Source organism: Sceloporus undulatus, chromosome 6 (genome assembly GCF_019175285.1).
Source record: "Sceloporus undulatus isolate JIND9_A2432 ecotype Alabama chromosome 6, SceUnd_v1.1, whole genome shotgun sequence".
Classification (NCBI taxonomy): Eukaryota; Metazoa; Chordata; class Lepidosauria; order Squamata; family Phrynosomatidae; genus Sceloporus; species Sceloporus undulatus.
In genome coordinates, this window is record NC_056527.1 from 161894249 (window position 1) to 161912033 (window position 17785).

Genomic DNA, 17785 nt, shown 5'->3' on the forward strand with positions numbered 1-17785 from the left:
AAACTGCCTTCAGTACTTCCATACCCATGAAGCCACCCACCTGCTCAGTTAGGAAAGAAGGCTTATATGCTCCATCGGTAGATTTGTTCCCAGTGCCCCTCATAGACTTCATGTGTGACACTGCCATGCGGAGAATGGTCAGCTTGTCAGGTTTGCGCGCCAAAGCGCTGCAGGTGGGCACCATGTCAGAGAGCTCGGTGATGTACTGGGTCATCTTGTTCCTCCTGCGTCTCTCGATCTCACTATGGTTCTCCCTAAACACACATGAGAAGGAGCAAACCGAGAGAGAAAGCGAGATGCTGTCGGTAAAAGATGTGGTGCTTGGAAATCATTACAATTGTTCAGAGCGTAGTAAAAAGGGTTGCATCACATGCTACCATGGCCAAGAAATGGAACCCAGAGGACAAGCCTATGCAGAGAGGAGAAGGATCAATTCCCAGCAGCTCCCATTGTGTTATATGGGATTGCTACAATCTTAGCTATGACTAAGTGTTTTTTACTTTGGATGGACACATCGAGAATTGTACTGTAAGTCTACTGCAGCATAATGAATTGCTAGGTTAGTTAGGCAATTTTAGACACCTATCCCAAACAGAATGCGGGCATGTTTCTGTCTTGGACTGGAATTCCCAGAATCCCACAGCCAAACCATGTTCACTGGGGAAGTTTGAGCACTGTAGTATAAAACTGTTACTTTTCAATGGCCCTAAATTTCACATCCTCCGCATTTCACAGATGAAAACCAGAACATGAGTGACCAATCTGTGGTCAAAATGACAAAAGTTACAAATGAGGAAGAACAAACAAGCCAGGAGAGGCTGCAGCATTTTGGTTTTGGCTGAGCCAACAGAGAAGGGCAAGAGTCTGCCCCTTTTTATCTCCTACCTCCCTGCTGAATTAATGGAGTGCAACCTACTTTTGCATTTTGAGCAGTCTGCAGCAACTGAAGTCTATAGAAGACCAAGGGGAAAAGTGAGAGGAAGAGAAAGAAACTGGGGTGTTTTAAAAGCAGCTGAAAAAGTGGAACAGCAGAGTTAATCAGGATTGTTTCTGCCAAATCAGAACATTTAGAGGGTATGACATTGATGCCATTAGAGAGAGTAGGGAACCTCTGGCTGTACTGTTGGATTACAAGTCCCATCTTCCTCAATTATTTACCATGCTTATTTGGGTCTGATAGGATTTGAAGTCCAACAAACATAGAACTCCATCTGTACGTTATCCTTTCTCCTCAAGAAAAGAAGCGATAACCATGGAACAATGCTGCATTCACGGGAGGTAAGAGCTGCCCCAAATTTCCAAAAGTGGGTAATCAGATTATTATTATTATTATTATTATTATTATTATTATTATTAACCTTTATTTATAAAGCGCTGTAAATTTACACTATTGAGGGATCCTCCAGGATGGAGTGGATGATGTACAATTCATTACAATTCCTCTTCTCCCCCAACCAGGTTCGTGTCACAGGTTTCCCCCAATGCACAGCCTCTTCCTCGGCTTGTCACAGCCATGCCATTATGCTAGTGAATCCTTTGGGATTAGCCTGGCATTTCTAATGCACATTAAGGAATCAAACATTACTGCCTTCCATTTGTCAGCTTGGAAATCTATGGCAAGCAACCCCAATCCCAGTGATTTCTTACAGGCACAGAGCACACCTGGAGCTCCCCTGCCCACAAAGCCTTAAATTGCAATGGAGGAAATAGATCTGCTTTCACATTCCCTGGCACAGATCTTCCTCCTCCACTGAAATTAACAGGGTGGGTCTTTACAGGCCAGGGAGCTCCATGTATGCATTGGAGTACACAGGAGCTCTGCACGGAGGCAACAGATTGTTGAACACTTCTGTTATTTCCCACTTCCAAGTCCAATCTCATTCTTGACAGCAGGCAGGGGATGAGCAAAAGCATTTCAAAGAAAGCACTGCAGGATCCCAAAGCTGGGAAACAAAGCCTTAAGAAAGTCAACTGTCCCATCCATCACACAGCAAGTCTGGTTAATGTACTATAAGTGAAGTTATTCCCACAACTGAACCAATCTGCTCAGTCAATCTTACTTCAGAATCATACCTTACCTTATATACCCTACATTACCATATAGGATGAGTCTCCCTTATCCAGAGTTCCGAAATCTGAAATATTCTAAAATCCAAAACTTTTTTCATGGATGGCTGAAATATGGTTAATAGTTTTGATTTCTGATGGGTCAATGTTCACTAACTTTGTTTCATGCACCAAAGTGTTAAAAATATCGTACACAGTTACCTTTATGCTATGTGTATAAGGAGTATAGGAAACATAAATTCTGTGTTTAGACTTGGGTCACATCTCCAAGATATCTCATTATGTGCGTATATGCAAAGAACAGGTATTCCAAAACAAAAAACAATCCAAACTCCAAAACACCTCTGGTTCCAAGCATTTTGGATAAGGGAGGATCAACCTGATCTAAGCATACTAGCTAAGTCTGCTATTTTTAACAAATTAGTTTAAACCCAGGCAACACAAATTCTGCAATGAGAAAAGCTAGATTCTCAACATGCCTTATGGTAGTCATAAGGCATAAACAACTTAGAGGCACACAACAACAACAACAATGAACATAGCCTAAGACATGAGCCAATGAATTCAAATTAAAGAAAGGAGATTCTACCTCACCATTCTGATGGTACTTCCTAACAATAAGAACTATTCAACATTGGAATAGAGTGCCTTGGAGGTGATGGGTCATCCTTCTTTAAAGGTCTTTAAAAAGTTGCTGAACGCTCTTCTCTTGGGAGTGTTTTAGTTGTATGTTCCTGCATGGTGTGGGTAGGACTACATAGCCCTTGTAGTTCATTCAGACTAACTGGCATAGGGCCACTGCAGAAATAATCCAGTGTGAGAGTGCTTTAACTGTCCTGGCTCAGTGCTAGGGAATTCTGGGAATGGTACTTGCAGCACCAATGTTCTTTGTCCGAGAAAGCTAAATGTCCCACAAAACTAGTGCCCTTAATTCCCTAGTATAGAGCCGGGCCTGTTAAAGCAGTCTCAAACTGGATTATTTCTGCACTATGTTTTGAGCCTTAGAACTCTTTTTGACTAGAGTTCTCAACTGTGCTGGGAGCTACTGTATGTCGGACCTTTCCCACTCACATGGAAGATGAAAAGGATAGGTGATGGAGGTAAGAAGAGGCTCAGGGCCTGCAAGTGAACCCCATTCCCTCACTGAGATGAGAAGGGTAAATCCCTGTGTGGTGGTAGAGGTCAATACAAAATCATTAATTAATAGTTTTAACATGTTTCTAATGTGGGTGAGAGAGAGAGTAAAAGTGATTGCACCTCTCAGTAATGCTGAATATGTGAACATTCAGTGTACATGGTCTGGCCCATCTTTCTCACACACCCACCACCTGCAATTCATTTGCAGGAAAGTAAAGCTTGCAGTGATACCTTAAGGCTAAAAAGGTCTGCCAAAGCCCACTGCAAGCAAAGATGAGCTCAGCTGCTGCAGTGATTTCTCTGCTGCAAATATTAAAACACATCAGCCAGTTTGGTATGCTGTTTGTTACATTTTTTTGTCTCTGAAACACAGGAAATTGTGTGCTTCCAAGAAAATATTGAACCAAATTTAGACAGTGATTGCAGTGTAATTTAGAGGGTGTGACAATCCACCTGACCCCAGTTCATAGCTCCAGTGGCAATGAACAAGTACAGGTGACACAGCATGTGCATCAATAAAGACCTTTATCAGCAACCCAACTCCAGCTTTTGAGAGTTAGGTGGTTGACTATTGGTGACAATTCCAGTAATGGTGGTAGTTTAGCTTGATTGTACAGATTCATCTCTTAGCAAATTTGCAGAGTGCTGACCAGAGCTTGCAAAAATTATATTTTTGCACTATAAATACCAGAATCACCCACTGGTCATGCAAACTGAGTAATTCTGGGAGCTCTAATCCAAAAAGGTAACTGTTCCTATTTCTGGTGCAGACATTGCTATCTTTCAGAATTCTAGCCAAAGGCTTCCCCTGTTTAGCCCTGACCTTTTAACAGGAATTAATAATTTACCTGACATCCTATTTTTATTGAATATCTTCTCTTTAGCTGATCTTGGCCACTCAATTAGCTTTCAACTTGTGTTTATTTTAAACTTTTTTACTTGGAACTTAAGATACTGCCTTCTATCTAGCTATACCATTTCTACACCAAGCCCAGAATTATCTGTTCTAATTGGTCGGACCTTTCCAATATCTTGAGCAGAAGAATCTTTCCAATTTTTTTTTTGGGGGGGGTCTGTTTTAATCTGTTGGGTCCCATATTTGGAGAAAGGTTAAGACATATATTAAATAAATAAAAATAAATCAGTCCCTGAACCTTACAGAAGAGACAGAGATGCCACTGATTGTATCTGAGACCTTCTAAGTGCAGAGCTTGGGCTCTACTACTGACCTACAGCCTCCTCCCTTGAAAGTATAAGTCACCTTGAAGGTTTTTGTAGCAGAAGGAGAGGATGGAGATGTGTGCATGTTCAACCATGAGTTTGGATTGCAAACAACTGTTACCTCGCTCAAAACTGAGGTGTTCTAACATCCTGTGATGCACATGTTATTCACTTTCCAAGGAATCCTCCTAAAAGTCAGGGAGCTGAAACCATTGTTCACACTCTTCTCTGTAAACGCACCAAAACTGACTCTATTACAAACATGCTCTGTTTTCATTTTACAGAATAGATCCTTCCAAGTGTGTACCTTCCTGATATGATTCTTTTCTCCCATCTGGCCATTCTTTTTTGGATCATCCATCCTTTTGACCACTCAAACTGCAAACAAGAGGAACTAAATTTCTAAGCTAAAGAGCTAAAGCCTGAAACGTTCAGCTTCTCTTTTAGGTAGCATTATCCCTCACTGTTCTCTCAGCGCCTACCTTGCATATTTTTCCTTATCACCAGAGATTTGATCATCATACCTATAAGACAAAAGCAAGAGCACAGTAAATAGATGAGAAAACAGTATGGTCAGTACTCATGCTGGCTGGAAATTCTGGAAAATGTGGTTCAAAAATGTAACTTTGGGCCTGAACAGACAGGCCAAAATAGAGCTGCTTTGGGCCACTTTGGAAGTGTGCTGTTTAAATGACACATTCATCCTAAGAGGCCGGAAGCCACACCAAAGCCATGCTCCAGTCCTAAGGACTGAAGCACAACTTTGGTGCAGCATCTGGCCTCTGAAGATGCATGTGTCATTTAAACAGCATACCTCCAAACTGACCCGAAGCAGTTTTATTTTGGCCTGTCTTTTCAGACACTTACCTAAGCTCTGGCTTAAAGCAGAGGTGAGCCACAACATAGGGAGCAGGGACCATTTTCCTACTATGCACCAACAGCTCAGTCCAAAATTGGTATCTGGAGAAACAAAGGCCAACCCCTTCCCCCCGTAAAATGTTTGGGAGACATCACCTATCAAAGGACTTTGCCATAGTGCTGCAGTTAGAGTCAAGAAATAAACAGTGGCAAAAACTGAGCAGAAAACCAGCATATGAGAGGCTGTTTTCATGAAGTCTACTTTTAGGACTGCAGATATGTCAAACTGACACATATAGGTGACTGATAGAAGAGGACCAAGGAAGCTGTTCACATAAATACTGCTTTGCCATTAAATTCATTTCAAGAGAAAGTGCTGATCCAGGTTGTGGGAGGACTATGCAATAAAACCCGAGTGATAAATGCTTTCAGAGTTTGACATATTATAAGAGGCACCCTGGTTATTCTGTCTTACTCCCTAGAACAGCCCAATATACTGCAACACCATGCTTTGCCAACACAAGAGAAAAATTATTCTAGTGTACAATCAATCAACTGCCTTGACTTGTTCTATCTTGGTACTGGGAAGGAAGGGCATAAATTTCCTAGTAAAATCAACACTTCAAATAGGGCTGCAATGTTGGATTTTCATTTACTATTATAATAATAATAAACCATTTTGATGAACAAAAAGAGTTTCATTCATTCAGGAAGAAATTAATTCTGTAAAAAATATATAAAAATAAAAGCATTTATAAAAACTAGAAATGACAATACCATCTTAGAAGGAATGCCCTTAAGAAGATTTCTGCTATGAGACATGCATCCAGCATCAACAATTCTTTCACTTGTAAGCCTGGAGGCAGGACTCTTCCTTATTTTTACATTTTGTACAGTACCAAACAATATTATGTATAAGACTAATACTAGCAAATTATGTAAATACATGTCATTAAGACCAATTTGCATTTCATATGATTCATTGGCTAAGGTGCCTTAATCAGATGACAACCTTGCTATTAACTATAAGATGCTTCAGCACCATCTTGACAGTCAAATATAAATATCTGACCTTGATCTTACCTTGAAAATTTGCTGGGTCCTTCACCATCTTCATCATCAAAGTCCATTCTGAAAAACGTTAAGTGTTCTGAATGAGTCAATCTTACTTAAAGAAACAACATACTTTATTTCTGCTGAGTAGCTTTCCCTTCCTATTTTCTATACTGCTTCTACTTTCAATTGCTTTTTTGACTAACTGGATAAGATTTTATAAGTAGCTTTGTTCTTAATGAACTAAGAAGTGCCATATGATCGTATAAAGCAGTAGGTGCCATAAGATTGTATAACGCAGTAGTGTGGAACCATGGTTTTCCAGAAGTGGTAACCTAACCTCCCCAACTTATAGAATTCCCTTCTACATAAGGTTTAGTCATCAACTGTCTACTTTCCTATGGCTGGTAGGCAGAAACATTTTTATATAGGTAGGTCTTTGGTTTTTAAGTTAAGAGTGGCAAAACAATCTTTTTAATGAGGAGATTATGTTTTTATATATTTTTAAAAGTTTTAATGTAATAACACTGTCATAATTTAGGGATTTTTAAAATGCAACTATTTAGCCCTTTTGGAAATTTTGTCTCAATTAGGTTTTTAGTGTACAGTCGGCGCTCCAAATTTGTGGCTTTGACTTTTGCGCATTTGATTATTCACTGATTTGATTAATATGTTGTCTCTAGGAATCTCTTGTTCCTCCAATATGACTTTAGGGTCAACATCAGCCAGACGTCATGCTGGAAGGCTTAGAGATTCCTAGAGAGAACACTTCTCTACACATGTGTAGGCCCTGCAGCTCAATTCTATGGTCAACTTCTAGCAGATGCTGAACACAGAGTTGTGCTGGAGGACCTAGAGATTCCTAGGGGGGGGGGTTCTCTCAGGCTAAAAAAATAGTGCTTTTGTTATTTGCGTTTTTTCCACTTTAAGATATAAATCTTATAACCACTACCCAGTCTTTGCTACTTCCTTTGTGTTCTAAATAATGAAATAATATTCACATGCATTTGGCCAGATTCATCAGGACAAGGGCTACATATACACCTGTTGTTGTTGTTGCTATTAGCTGCCCTCAAGTCGGTTCAGACTCATGGCAACCATGTGGATGAGACATCGCCAAGAATCCCTACCCTCCATTGCCCTGCTCAGATCCTACAAGCCCTTGCTCACAACCCCCGATTGAGTCGATCCACCTGGTTTGTGGTCTTCCTCTCTTTCTTCTACCTTCTACCTTTCCTAGCATTATTGTTTTCTTTACTAGTGATCTGTGCCTTCTCATTATGTGGCCAAAGTATGATAGTCTCAACTTGATCATCTTTCCTTCCAAAAAGCTCTGGACTGATCTGTTCAAGAACCCATTTGTTTGTTTTCTTGGCTGTCCAGCATCACATTTCAAATGAGTTGATTTTCTTTCTGTCTGCTTCCTTCACTATCCAGCTCTCACAGCTGTACATGGTAACTGGGAAAACAATGGCCTGAACGATTCTGACTTTAGTGCTCAGTTGTATGACTTTGCTCTTCAGTATCTTTTCCAGTTCTTCATAACTTTCCTTCCCATTTCTAGTCTTCTTATTTCTTGACTGCACTCTCCATTCTGGTCAATGCTTGATCCTAGATATGGAAATTCTTTAACTATTTCAATTTCCTCATTGTCTAGATTGAATTTGTGTATTTCTTCTGCGGTCATAATTTTTGTTTTCTTTATGTTCAGCATCAGACCTTCCTTTGCACTTTCAACTTTGTGCTTCCTTATTAACTGTTCCAATTCCTGAATATCTTCCGCTAATATTATGGTGTCATCCATATATCTTAGGTTGTTAATGCTGCTTTCTCTTATCTTCACTCCTCCTTTTTCTGATTCTAATTCTGCTTTTCTTATGATGTTTTCAGTATATAAGTTAAACAAGTAAGGTGATAGGGTGCAGCCTTGCCTGACCCCTTTGCCTATTGGGAACCACTCTGTTTCCCCAAGTTCTGTTCTGACAGTAGCCCCTTGTCCTTGGTACAGATTCCTCATCAGGACTATCAGATGGAGTGGTACACTCTTAGAACTTGGGGTTCATCTTCATATGTCTCCTCATTCCAAATATCATTCATTCCCTCATCTCTTTTATACAACCTATACAGGCATCAAAATTCCTGACCCACTGCCACCAAGGCAAGACTTCTAATAGCGGACACACTTTAGCCAGAGTTGTAGCTCTCCAAATATTGTCAGACTGCAACTCCCATCAGCCCTAGCCACCATAGCCAGTGATGAAGGCTTGTGAGAACTGCAGCCCAACAAAAACAGGAGTGCTGCACATGGTCCTTTCTGTCTTGAGCAGTACTCTACATTCATTTAAAACATTGCCTTCACACTTCAGCTGAACTTTGCCAACTTACAGCCATTATTTCTTGAATGGAGAATGTCACATTATCCATCAAATTCAGAGTTATCTTCCCTTCATTTGTGTTGCTTCTTCTTATCATACATTGATGGAGAAACAGTGACCTCCAGTGGCTATTTTGGCTAGCTATAAAGTGAGCTCAGTTCACTCTTAATTTCTCTGCAGAACAGGATATTATTCAAAGGCTATTCTATCGACCCAAAGATTTCTGAAGTCAAACAAAGTCCTCTTCTTATAAACCTTCAATCACTGTCACACTGTGTCTACCAGGAAAAAAATAGATTGTTTTTCTGTAAGTACTTTCTTCAAAACAAGCCCTCTTTTACACAAATTAGTTTTCGCTGTCTCGCTTGTATGAAATGTACATCTATTTATATATTGATACATGTTTTCTCCAACAATTATTCTCATAGAAAAACATAAAAGAACAAAATTGTTATGTTAATATATTTTCTGATAGGTTAGGATATCTGTTTCTTCCTTCATATAAAGTAGCCCATGTGGATTCAGACACAGAGAGGTAGAAACCAGAGACCACCTTGGTTTAAAACAGTGATTCCCAAACTTTGGACCTCCAGATGTTTTGGACTTTAGCTCCCAGAATTCCTGACTGCTGGCCAAACTGGCTGGGGCTTCTGAGAGCTGAAGTCAAAACACCTGGAGGACCAAAGTTTGGAAACCACTGGTTTAAAGGCTATTATTTCAAGGCAACAGTTCAGACTGTTGGAACATTCAGGCACTGGTTCACACAAATCAAAAGTAGGAAGCAGGAGCTGAAAAAAACTATGACATAAACAATGTGTAAGACAATTGCCCCCACAAGCTGGGTACTCATTTTACTGACCTACAAAAGGATGGAAGGCTGAGTGGACTGTGGAGCCATCATCTAAGATCGAACTTATGATTTAATAACTAATTATTTGCTTTTAAAGTTGGCTCTCTGTATCTACAGATAATTTGTCCATGGATTCAACCATCCGCAGTTTAAAAATATTTTTAAAAATCTAAAAAATAAACCTTGATTTTGCCATTTTATATAAGGGACACCACTCTCCTGTGCCATTGTATAAAATGGGACTGAACATACACTGATTTTGGTATCAGTGGGGGTGGGGGGCCTTTCTGGACCCAAATCCCAGCAGATACCACATGCCTACTGTAATTCAGGACACTGATAAATGACTGTCTGAAGCAGCCACTTCATTCTGCCTAATCACAGGGTCAGCACAGTCCAGCAAGGCTCTTCTTATGCAGCATTTCTTCTGTATATGCACAGTTTGCACCTGCGTAGACCTGAAAGGAACCACTGCTGACTCATTGCCCACTCCAGGGATGCTTGCTGCTTTCAAGACCTGCTGGCTGAAAGGGCTTCCAACATACAGACTATTATTTATGCAGAGTATTTATATCCTTCCTTTTCAGTTCATAAATCAAACCATTCAAGGGAGTTAAATAAACCAAGGTTAAGAAAGCATAATCCTTGGGCGGGGGGCGGAGAACCATATTACTACATATAAGAAGCAGCAACCAGCATCCTTTTTTGAAAAGGACAAAATAAAGACATTAAAAGGAGCCATCAATGTCATCCAGTGTTCAGGTCCAAGATCTGCCTGGTAAGAAAAACACTTTCAAGGGGCAATGAAATGTCTTCAGGGACTTGGTTTATATGGATCTCCTAGTTCAGGGAGTTCAAAGGACCAAAACCAATGTTGTTTTACATGTTCTCATGAACCAGCCTCAGATAAGGCTGCATACACAATCTCTCATAACAATCTTAGTCACTCAGAGAGATACTAGAGGAGAAGGCTTAACTATCCTACTCTGCTTTTTATTGTCTCTGTGTACACCAGACTCCATCTTGTAGGATCAGGACAGTCCCATGTTTAATAATAATGAATGCTGTTATTCATTTTGTCTGCTGAAACTGGTCTTCCAGTAGCTTCACTCATTTGCCTAGAAATGAATAATGGCTGAGATATGACATCAGAGCATAGTTTCCTTTTCTGCCAGCAGAAGTCGTCTTGGGAAGAGATACTGGCCTGTTACAGACAGCCAAAATAAAGCTGCTTCGAGTCACTTTGGAGGTATGCTGTTTAAATGATACATGCGTCCTAAGAGTCCAGAAGCCGAACCAAAGCCACGCTCCAGTCCTAAGGACTGGAGTGCAGCTTTGGTGCAGCTTCCAGACTCTTAGGACGCATGCATCATTGAAACAGCATACCTCCAAAGTGACTCGAAGCAGCTTTATTTTGGCTGTCTGTATAGGGCCACTGCTTCTTAGTGAGGAGGGGAGGAAGGGCAGAAGCAATTCAGATCATGAAGTAGCAACTAGACTCAGCTGGGGTGGTGCGGGGGATAAATGGTTCAGCGGTACTACATGAGAAAAGGACTTTAGGGTTACTGTTGATCGTAAGTTGAACATGAAGCCAGCACTGCAAATGCTATATTAGCCTGCATTAATGGAACCACAGTTTCCAAGTCAAGGTAAGTAACAGTCCCACTATATTCTGTGCTGGGCATACCTCATCTGGAGTACTGTGTTCAGTTGAGGGTGTCTCATTTTAATAAAGATATGACCAAGTTGGAGCAGAGTCAGAGAAGGGCAAAAAGGATGATAAACGATATGGAGAACAGAACATATGAGGAAAGATTGAAGGAGCTGAGTGTGTTCAGTCTGGTGAAGAGAAGACAGAGGAGAGACATGAGTGCATTCTTTTAAAGACCTGACGGGTTGTCCAGAGGGTAGAGCCAGGTCTAATGGTTTGGAGTTAGAGAAAGGTAGATTATGTTTGAACATTAGAAGGAATATCTTCATAGTAAGAATGGTTTGGCAATGGAGCCAAATGCCTAGAGAAATGGTACTGTCTCCTTTTCTGAATATCTGTAAAGGGAGTCTGGATAGCTACCTACAGGGGAAGCTCCAGCAGAAGATTCTGCATTGAGCAGGAGGTTGGACACCATGGTCCGTGAGACCCCTTCCAACTCTATGAATCGATTGCTGTATGACTCTAGGTCACTTCCTTTTGGAAAAAGAATATGGCAAAATTGCCTCCACACCCTCTAGACAGGTGTGGGGGCAACAACATCTATATAAAAATAATATATTGTTGATGAAACAAAAGAAAATTAGGAAAAATCATATTGGAGCCTGGTAAAAAAAAGCACTATGTTGCCAGTATATTATGAGTTCAGAAGGGAAAGCTGAGCAAGGGGACATCTGGAAATTATTGCAGAGGGAGGAAAATGCAGGATTTTTATTTGGAGCTCAAAAACAGGTGATTCGGACCAATAACATCAATAACATTTTCAGAAATTAGCTACAGATAGTAAAAACCATCTATGTAAAGAAAAAGATGAAACTGCTGGTGTGTTCACGAAGCAAGACTGCATAGACTCAGATCTAATAAATACTGTGATAAATCACCAGCTGTGGTACTTTGGAATCTATGCACAATTTACCATCTGCAAATACGTGATGTGATCACGCATCTGAAAAGGGTTGCTAAAAACGAAGTAGGAATTTTACAGGATTTTAACATTCAAACTGATATACAATTACAGCATCTTCTGCTAGATATAACTGTGACTGCGAAAAAGCAAATTTCCCTGGGGATAGCAGAATCAAAGACCAAATGATGAGCATGCTTATGAAATATTGAAACCCACCAATTGTGATTCTGCACCTATGTGAAAAGAAACCAACCAGTGACTCTGGAACTGTTTTCGGGGAGGGAGCTCAACACTGGCAGACAGTTACTAATTTTGCTTACTTCCATGGGGAGGGCAAATTATTTTCCCTATTCGTTGGCATTAAAATATCCTCCAATATGAAGACTCTTGCAAGCCCACTGTATATTTAGAGGTCCCTTTCATGTTTATTCCCAGGTTTGTGTGCACAGGATAGAGCACAGGCAGCCTTTATTTTTCCTGGAAGGACTCAATGAGAATGGCTGTCCTTAATATTTCCTAGTGCCTGATCATTTAGTACACTTCTGACTGATAATTCCTGAGAAGGCTTAGCTACATAAGAGTCTTGGTCATTCAGTTCTGCCAAATCACTTCAGGGGACGGGGCTCAGTTCTTGTAGGCTAGCACTGGGGGCCTCAGGTCACCCTCACACCCATTCCAGGTCCATGAAGCCACCTCTGGTTTTTGCAGTGATAAGATTGCAATTCTACTGAGGGTAAGTCTAGACAGACTGACAAAACATCCAAAAGATATTGCTATATATAGGATCACAATAACACTGTCAAAAAAAAGCAAAGCGTTATTATCTGATGTCCAACATTCCAGTAACTAGGTGCTGTGGGCTATATTTCAGAGGAAAAAACTAGCAAAACCACCTTGGAGTATTCCTTGCCTAAGAAAATCCTATGAAATTAATGGGGTTGACAGGTGACTTGAAGGCACATATATAAATCCAACATCTAGTAGACTGTGAAGCCAAGTACAGTAATGACTACAGTGCTGCTGCTGCTAATCATTACAAAAGCAGTAACTGCAATAATAATATTATTGACTATAACAACATTAATAATTATTAGGTATAATGATCATAACAACAGTAAAAACAAAGGAACAGCAGCAGTATTACTACTTTTGTAGTATTGAGAGCACGCCTCATAAACTGTCTTGTAAAGTAGGGTGAGGAATCTTTGGTCCCTAAGATGTTTTGGAGTGTAACTCATACAGTCTGCTACCATTGGCTGTGGTGAAAAGGCCTGACTGGTGTTTTGCAAATCAAAATATGTGAGAGCCAAATTCCCTCCCTGCATGATAAGAATTACATTAACAGTTCTGTAAAATTAGCATTACTATTACCAACAATAATTGGTGAGGTTAAGACTAAAGCTGAGAATAATTAATCTATTACAAAGAATTTGTTATTTGTAATTAATTGCTTCCAAGCTCTGCAACTGCCTAAGGCAACTTTAGGTGTTACCCCTTGCCTTAAGGGTATGCACATAGAATAAACTTTCAACTTTACTTTGAATCCATGAAGTTGACTTACCCCGAGCGTCTCTTTCCTCCTCGAGCAGGCATGGATCCTGCCATTCTTACTTGCCCCGCAGCCATTGGAGCCACTGGCAATGTCACTGATCCAGGTATGTCTGATGCCATTTCTATAATAGAGATGGAAAACAGAGGACCATTTAGCATAATGAACTCATGCCAGAATGGTATAGTGTCAGGTTATTGGACTGGGATCTAGGAGAACCAGTTTCTTGCCTCCACCTTAGATCAATCTACCTCTTTAACGTATCTCACAGTGCTATTCTTATGAGAATAAACTGAGGAAGAGGAAGGCTATGTATACCACATTAAGCTAATTGAAGGAATGGAAAATGTCATAAAAATTAAGTAATCAAATAAATAATTTGGGATGTTTGTATGGCTGGTATCCTGTTGAGAATATACATCACAAACCAGTCAACAACTGTACTTTTGAATTGTGGGGTTATGCAATGTCTGTATTCCCAAGAGGGAAGCATTACCAGAGCTGCACCACTGGAACCAATGCACAAGCAGTGAGTAGTGTGGTCACTGCACAATAGTCACAATGAACAACAGTACAACACTTTATGCGACAGGTTGTCCTTGCACAATGACAAAGAGAGGAGGAGCCCAACAAAGCCACATGGCATAGGTAACCCAGAACAGAGAGCAGTGAAATGTCATGCACCCAGCTGGAAAAATGGCCTCAAGATTTCATGATGTCCCATTGTTGTTGCGGGTGCTCCCACTGTGCAGTGGACACCTTGCATAGTGCCCCATTGTGCCCTATTGCAATTCTCTAACATGGTTGTGTCTCATGTTGACAATATAGCCCCATCATTGGAAGGTTACACATTGCAGCCCATATAACACAATCTAGATCTGTGTACCTTACAGCTGGCCAGGGTACTTACCATATTGTTTTAATGATTAAATTACCAATTTCAATGGGACAAGAGGGAACATTTTTGTCCTGAGGCTCATTTCTAAAAATAATTCTCACCATTTAACACCAGTATTGTCTGAACTGAACCAAAGAAATGGGAAGATTCCATCATTTACTTCCACTGTGCCAGGAGACCTTCTTAAGTCAAGCTGTTATGTACCTGGCCACAATTCACCAATAGGCATATTATGTATTGTCATTGCTGCTGATCATTACTTTGAGGAAATTTGACTGGTACATTAGGTTTTATTAGGGGAACTAGTTGCCAGCCAAAAAAGCGACAGAGCAGAAAGAATAAAACAATGTATTTTAAGAAGTAATCTAGGGAGAAAGATTTCTATTTATGCCCAGCCACGATATCTACCTGCAGCCAATCCAGAAATGGAAGCAGAACATCTAGCACAGTGATGGTGAACCTTTTAGAGACCGAGTGCCCAACCTGCAAACCAAAACCCACTTATTTATTGCAAAGTGCCATGTCCCTCTGGCTTTCTAGTAACAAACTCTGTGCTGGGGCGATGACACATGTACCCACATAGAGGGCTCTGAGTGCCACCTCTGGCACACGTGCCATAGGTTCACCATCACTGATCTAGCAGGTTAGTTATTTACAATGTATGTCATACCTGCAACCCAGATCTACTGGTGGGTATTTTCCATGACTGTAGTCTTCTACAGAAAATTTTGCACCTTTAGAAAGTTGTTATTTCATTAAAAAAAATTGGCAACATAAGAGAAAATATATTTAAATCAAAACAGGCAAATGAAATGGGTATCAGTGAAAGCTAAAAATAAAACTCTAACCACTTTCATGTGACAGTCCCACAGAAGCAAGCATGACTATTTAGCCTGAAAACGAGAATACAGGTAGCTCTTTTGGTGTCTAAAAATCAGTGCACATCAACCGTTTCCTACACTGTCATTCAAAAACTGGCAAGGGAAGTTTGTGATTTTCTGTGGCTTCCAATATTTACAAGCATACCAATTCAAGAAATCATTACTGAAGCAACCCCCTGCCATGCAGGAAATCACAACCAAAGCACTCCCAACAGATGGTCATCCAGCCTCTGTTTAAAGACATCCAAAGAAGGAGCCTCCACCACTCTCTGAAGGAATCTGTTCCATTGCCAGACAGCTCTTACTGTGAGGATGCTCCTCCTAATGTTGAGGTGGAATCTCTTTTCCTGTAGCTTGCATCCATTCTTCCGGGTCCTATTCTCTGGAGCAGCAGAAAAGAAGCTTGCTCCTTCCTCAATATGACATCCCTCCAAATATTTAAACAGGGCTATCATATCACCTCTTAACCTTCTCTTCTCCAGGCTAAACATCCCCAGCTCCCTAAGTCACTCCTCATAAGGCATGGTTTCAAGACCTTTCACCATTTTGGTTGCCCTCCTCTGGATATGTTACAGTTAATCTCTTAGGTCTTTTATTAAACATAGTTTTCCAAATCAAGTGAACTGGGAAATGATGGCTACCATTTCCAGAGCAATCATGGCCATTGTGGAACACCAAGAAAAGAGGGGTGGCAAAAGAATAGGTAAACCATTTTAATTTCACAGGGGCCATCTGATAAACTCTTGAAATTCTGCAGGACAACTGACGACATTTTACCACAGTAGAAGCCACTATGGATTTCCTCCTAAGGTTTTCTTTATTTTTTGTAAATTATAAATATGTAATAGAGTTTATAGATTTCCGGTACCTAGGATCAACATTGATCAGAATGGAGGCTGGAGCCAAGAAATCAGAAGACTAAGAATAGGAAGGGCAGCGATGAAAGAACTGGACAAGATCCTAAAACATAAAGATATACAACAAGCATCAAAGTGAGAACTGTATTCCCATCACCAAGTATAGGTGCAGTGAAGAAAATGGACAAAAAGAAAACCAGCTCATTTGAGATGTGGTGCTGAGAATGGACAGCCAAAAAGATCCCCCCCCCAAAAAAAGAATCCTTGAATAGATCAAGCCTGAAGTCTCCCTGAAATCCAAAATGATCAAAGTAAGGGTGTTCTACGTTGCTCAAATCATGAGAAGGTATCATTAATTAGAAAAGACAATAATGCTAGCAAGGTTGTAGAAAGAGAGGAGGACTGCATGCCAGATGGCTGAACTTAATCATAGAAATCACAGGCCAAAATCTCTAGGACCTGTGCAGCAGTGGAGGATGGTTAGGGGGGCTTGGAGGTGCCTCATCCACTGGGTCGCCATGAGTCCGAGTCGACTCAAGAGCAGTTAACAACAACCAAGTAGAGTTCAAATCCCTGCAAGGCTATGGGAACACACATTACTATACCAAGCAATTTTGAAGGGAGGGGCGAGCTAGAGAACAATGTTAGAATTCAAGCATATCATATGTCATGCAAACTTAATCATGAATTTTTGCTCCAAAACAGGCTGAATTTACTTAATAATGGGGGTGGGAGACTACTCTGCACATGCTCAAAGTGCCACCACATTGTCTCAAAAATGCTAAGACCTAGTTTTTTGGAACGAAAGAGTTTAGAGCAGAATGTCAGGACCTCAGACAGGCAATAAGCTTTGTAAATAACTCTGTAACAGTTCATGTTTAAGTTGTATGGCCGCCAACAGTTTTTAGAAGCTCAACATTCCACATACGATTACTAGTAATCTGTAAGTTGTGTCATCCTTAAAGACCGAGAAACTAACACTCTTCCCCCATTTATGTTCTGGGCTGGTGCCCTCAAAGAAATATCAAGTTATCAGAGGTGAATAAGGAACAATTAGCCCCAATGGCAAATATGCCACTGTGTTGGGGGATAACATGGAGTATATAAATGGACTACCTACCTATGGCATATATTGTAACCCCCCTTTGAATCCCACCCACTGTGAGAGAAAGGTGGGATATAAATCCTGGAAATAAATAAAATAATAAATAAAATGTTCATCAGAGGCACTGTGGGAATGAGAAATGAATGAATGAATCCAGTAGGATCTTATGGGTACAGAACTGTATTAAGTCAGAAATACCATGTTATCAGCCCAGTCCTATTTATACTTACTCAGAGATGAGTCCCACATATAGGACTGCAACATATGAGTAAGCCCAAGGAGCATCTTTTAAAAAAATGTCAGTTTTCTGCATTTCTGC

At 40.4% G+C, this 17785-nt stretch overlaps 1 protein-coding gene across 6 annotated transcripts in view; it reads right to left on the minus strand.

Annotated features, from left to right (window-relative positions):
- ARNT2 (aryl hydrocarbon receptor nuclear translocator 2) overlaps positions 1-17785 on the minus strand; it is a 106918-nt gene that overhangs the window by 73629 nt on the left and 15504 nt on the right. For 4 of the 6 annotated variants that reach the window (XM_042476909.1, XM_042476908.1, XM_042476910.1 and 1 more), the window contains exons 2-5: positions 13738-13849; positions 6367-6414; positions 4908-4949; positions 41-254 (exon numbers count right to left, since the gene is read on the minus strand). In XM_042476909.1, coding sequence (XP_042332843.1) covers positions 41-254; positions 4908-4949; positions 6367-6414; positions 13738-13849 — 416 coding nt within the window. The remainder of the gene's footprint in view (positions 1-40; positions 255-4907; positions 4950-6366; positions 6415-13737; positions 13850-17785) is intronic. The other 2 variants (XM_042476912.1, XM_042476911.1) reach the window with 1 other exon arrangement.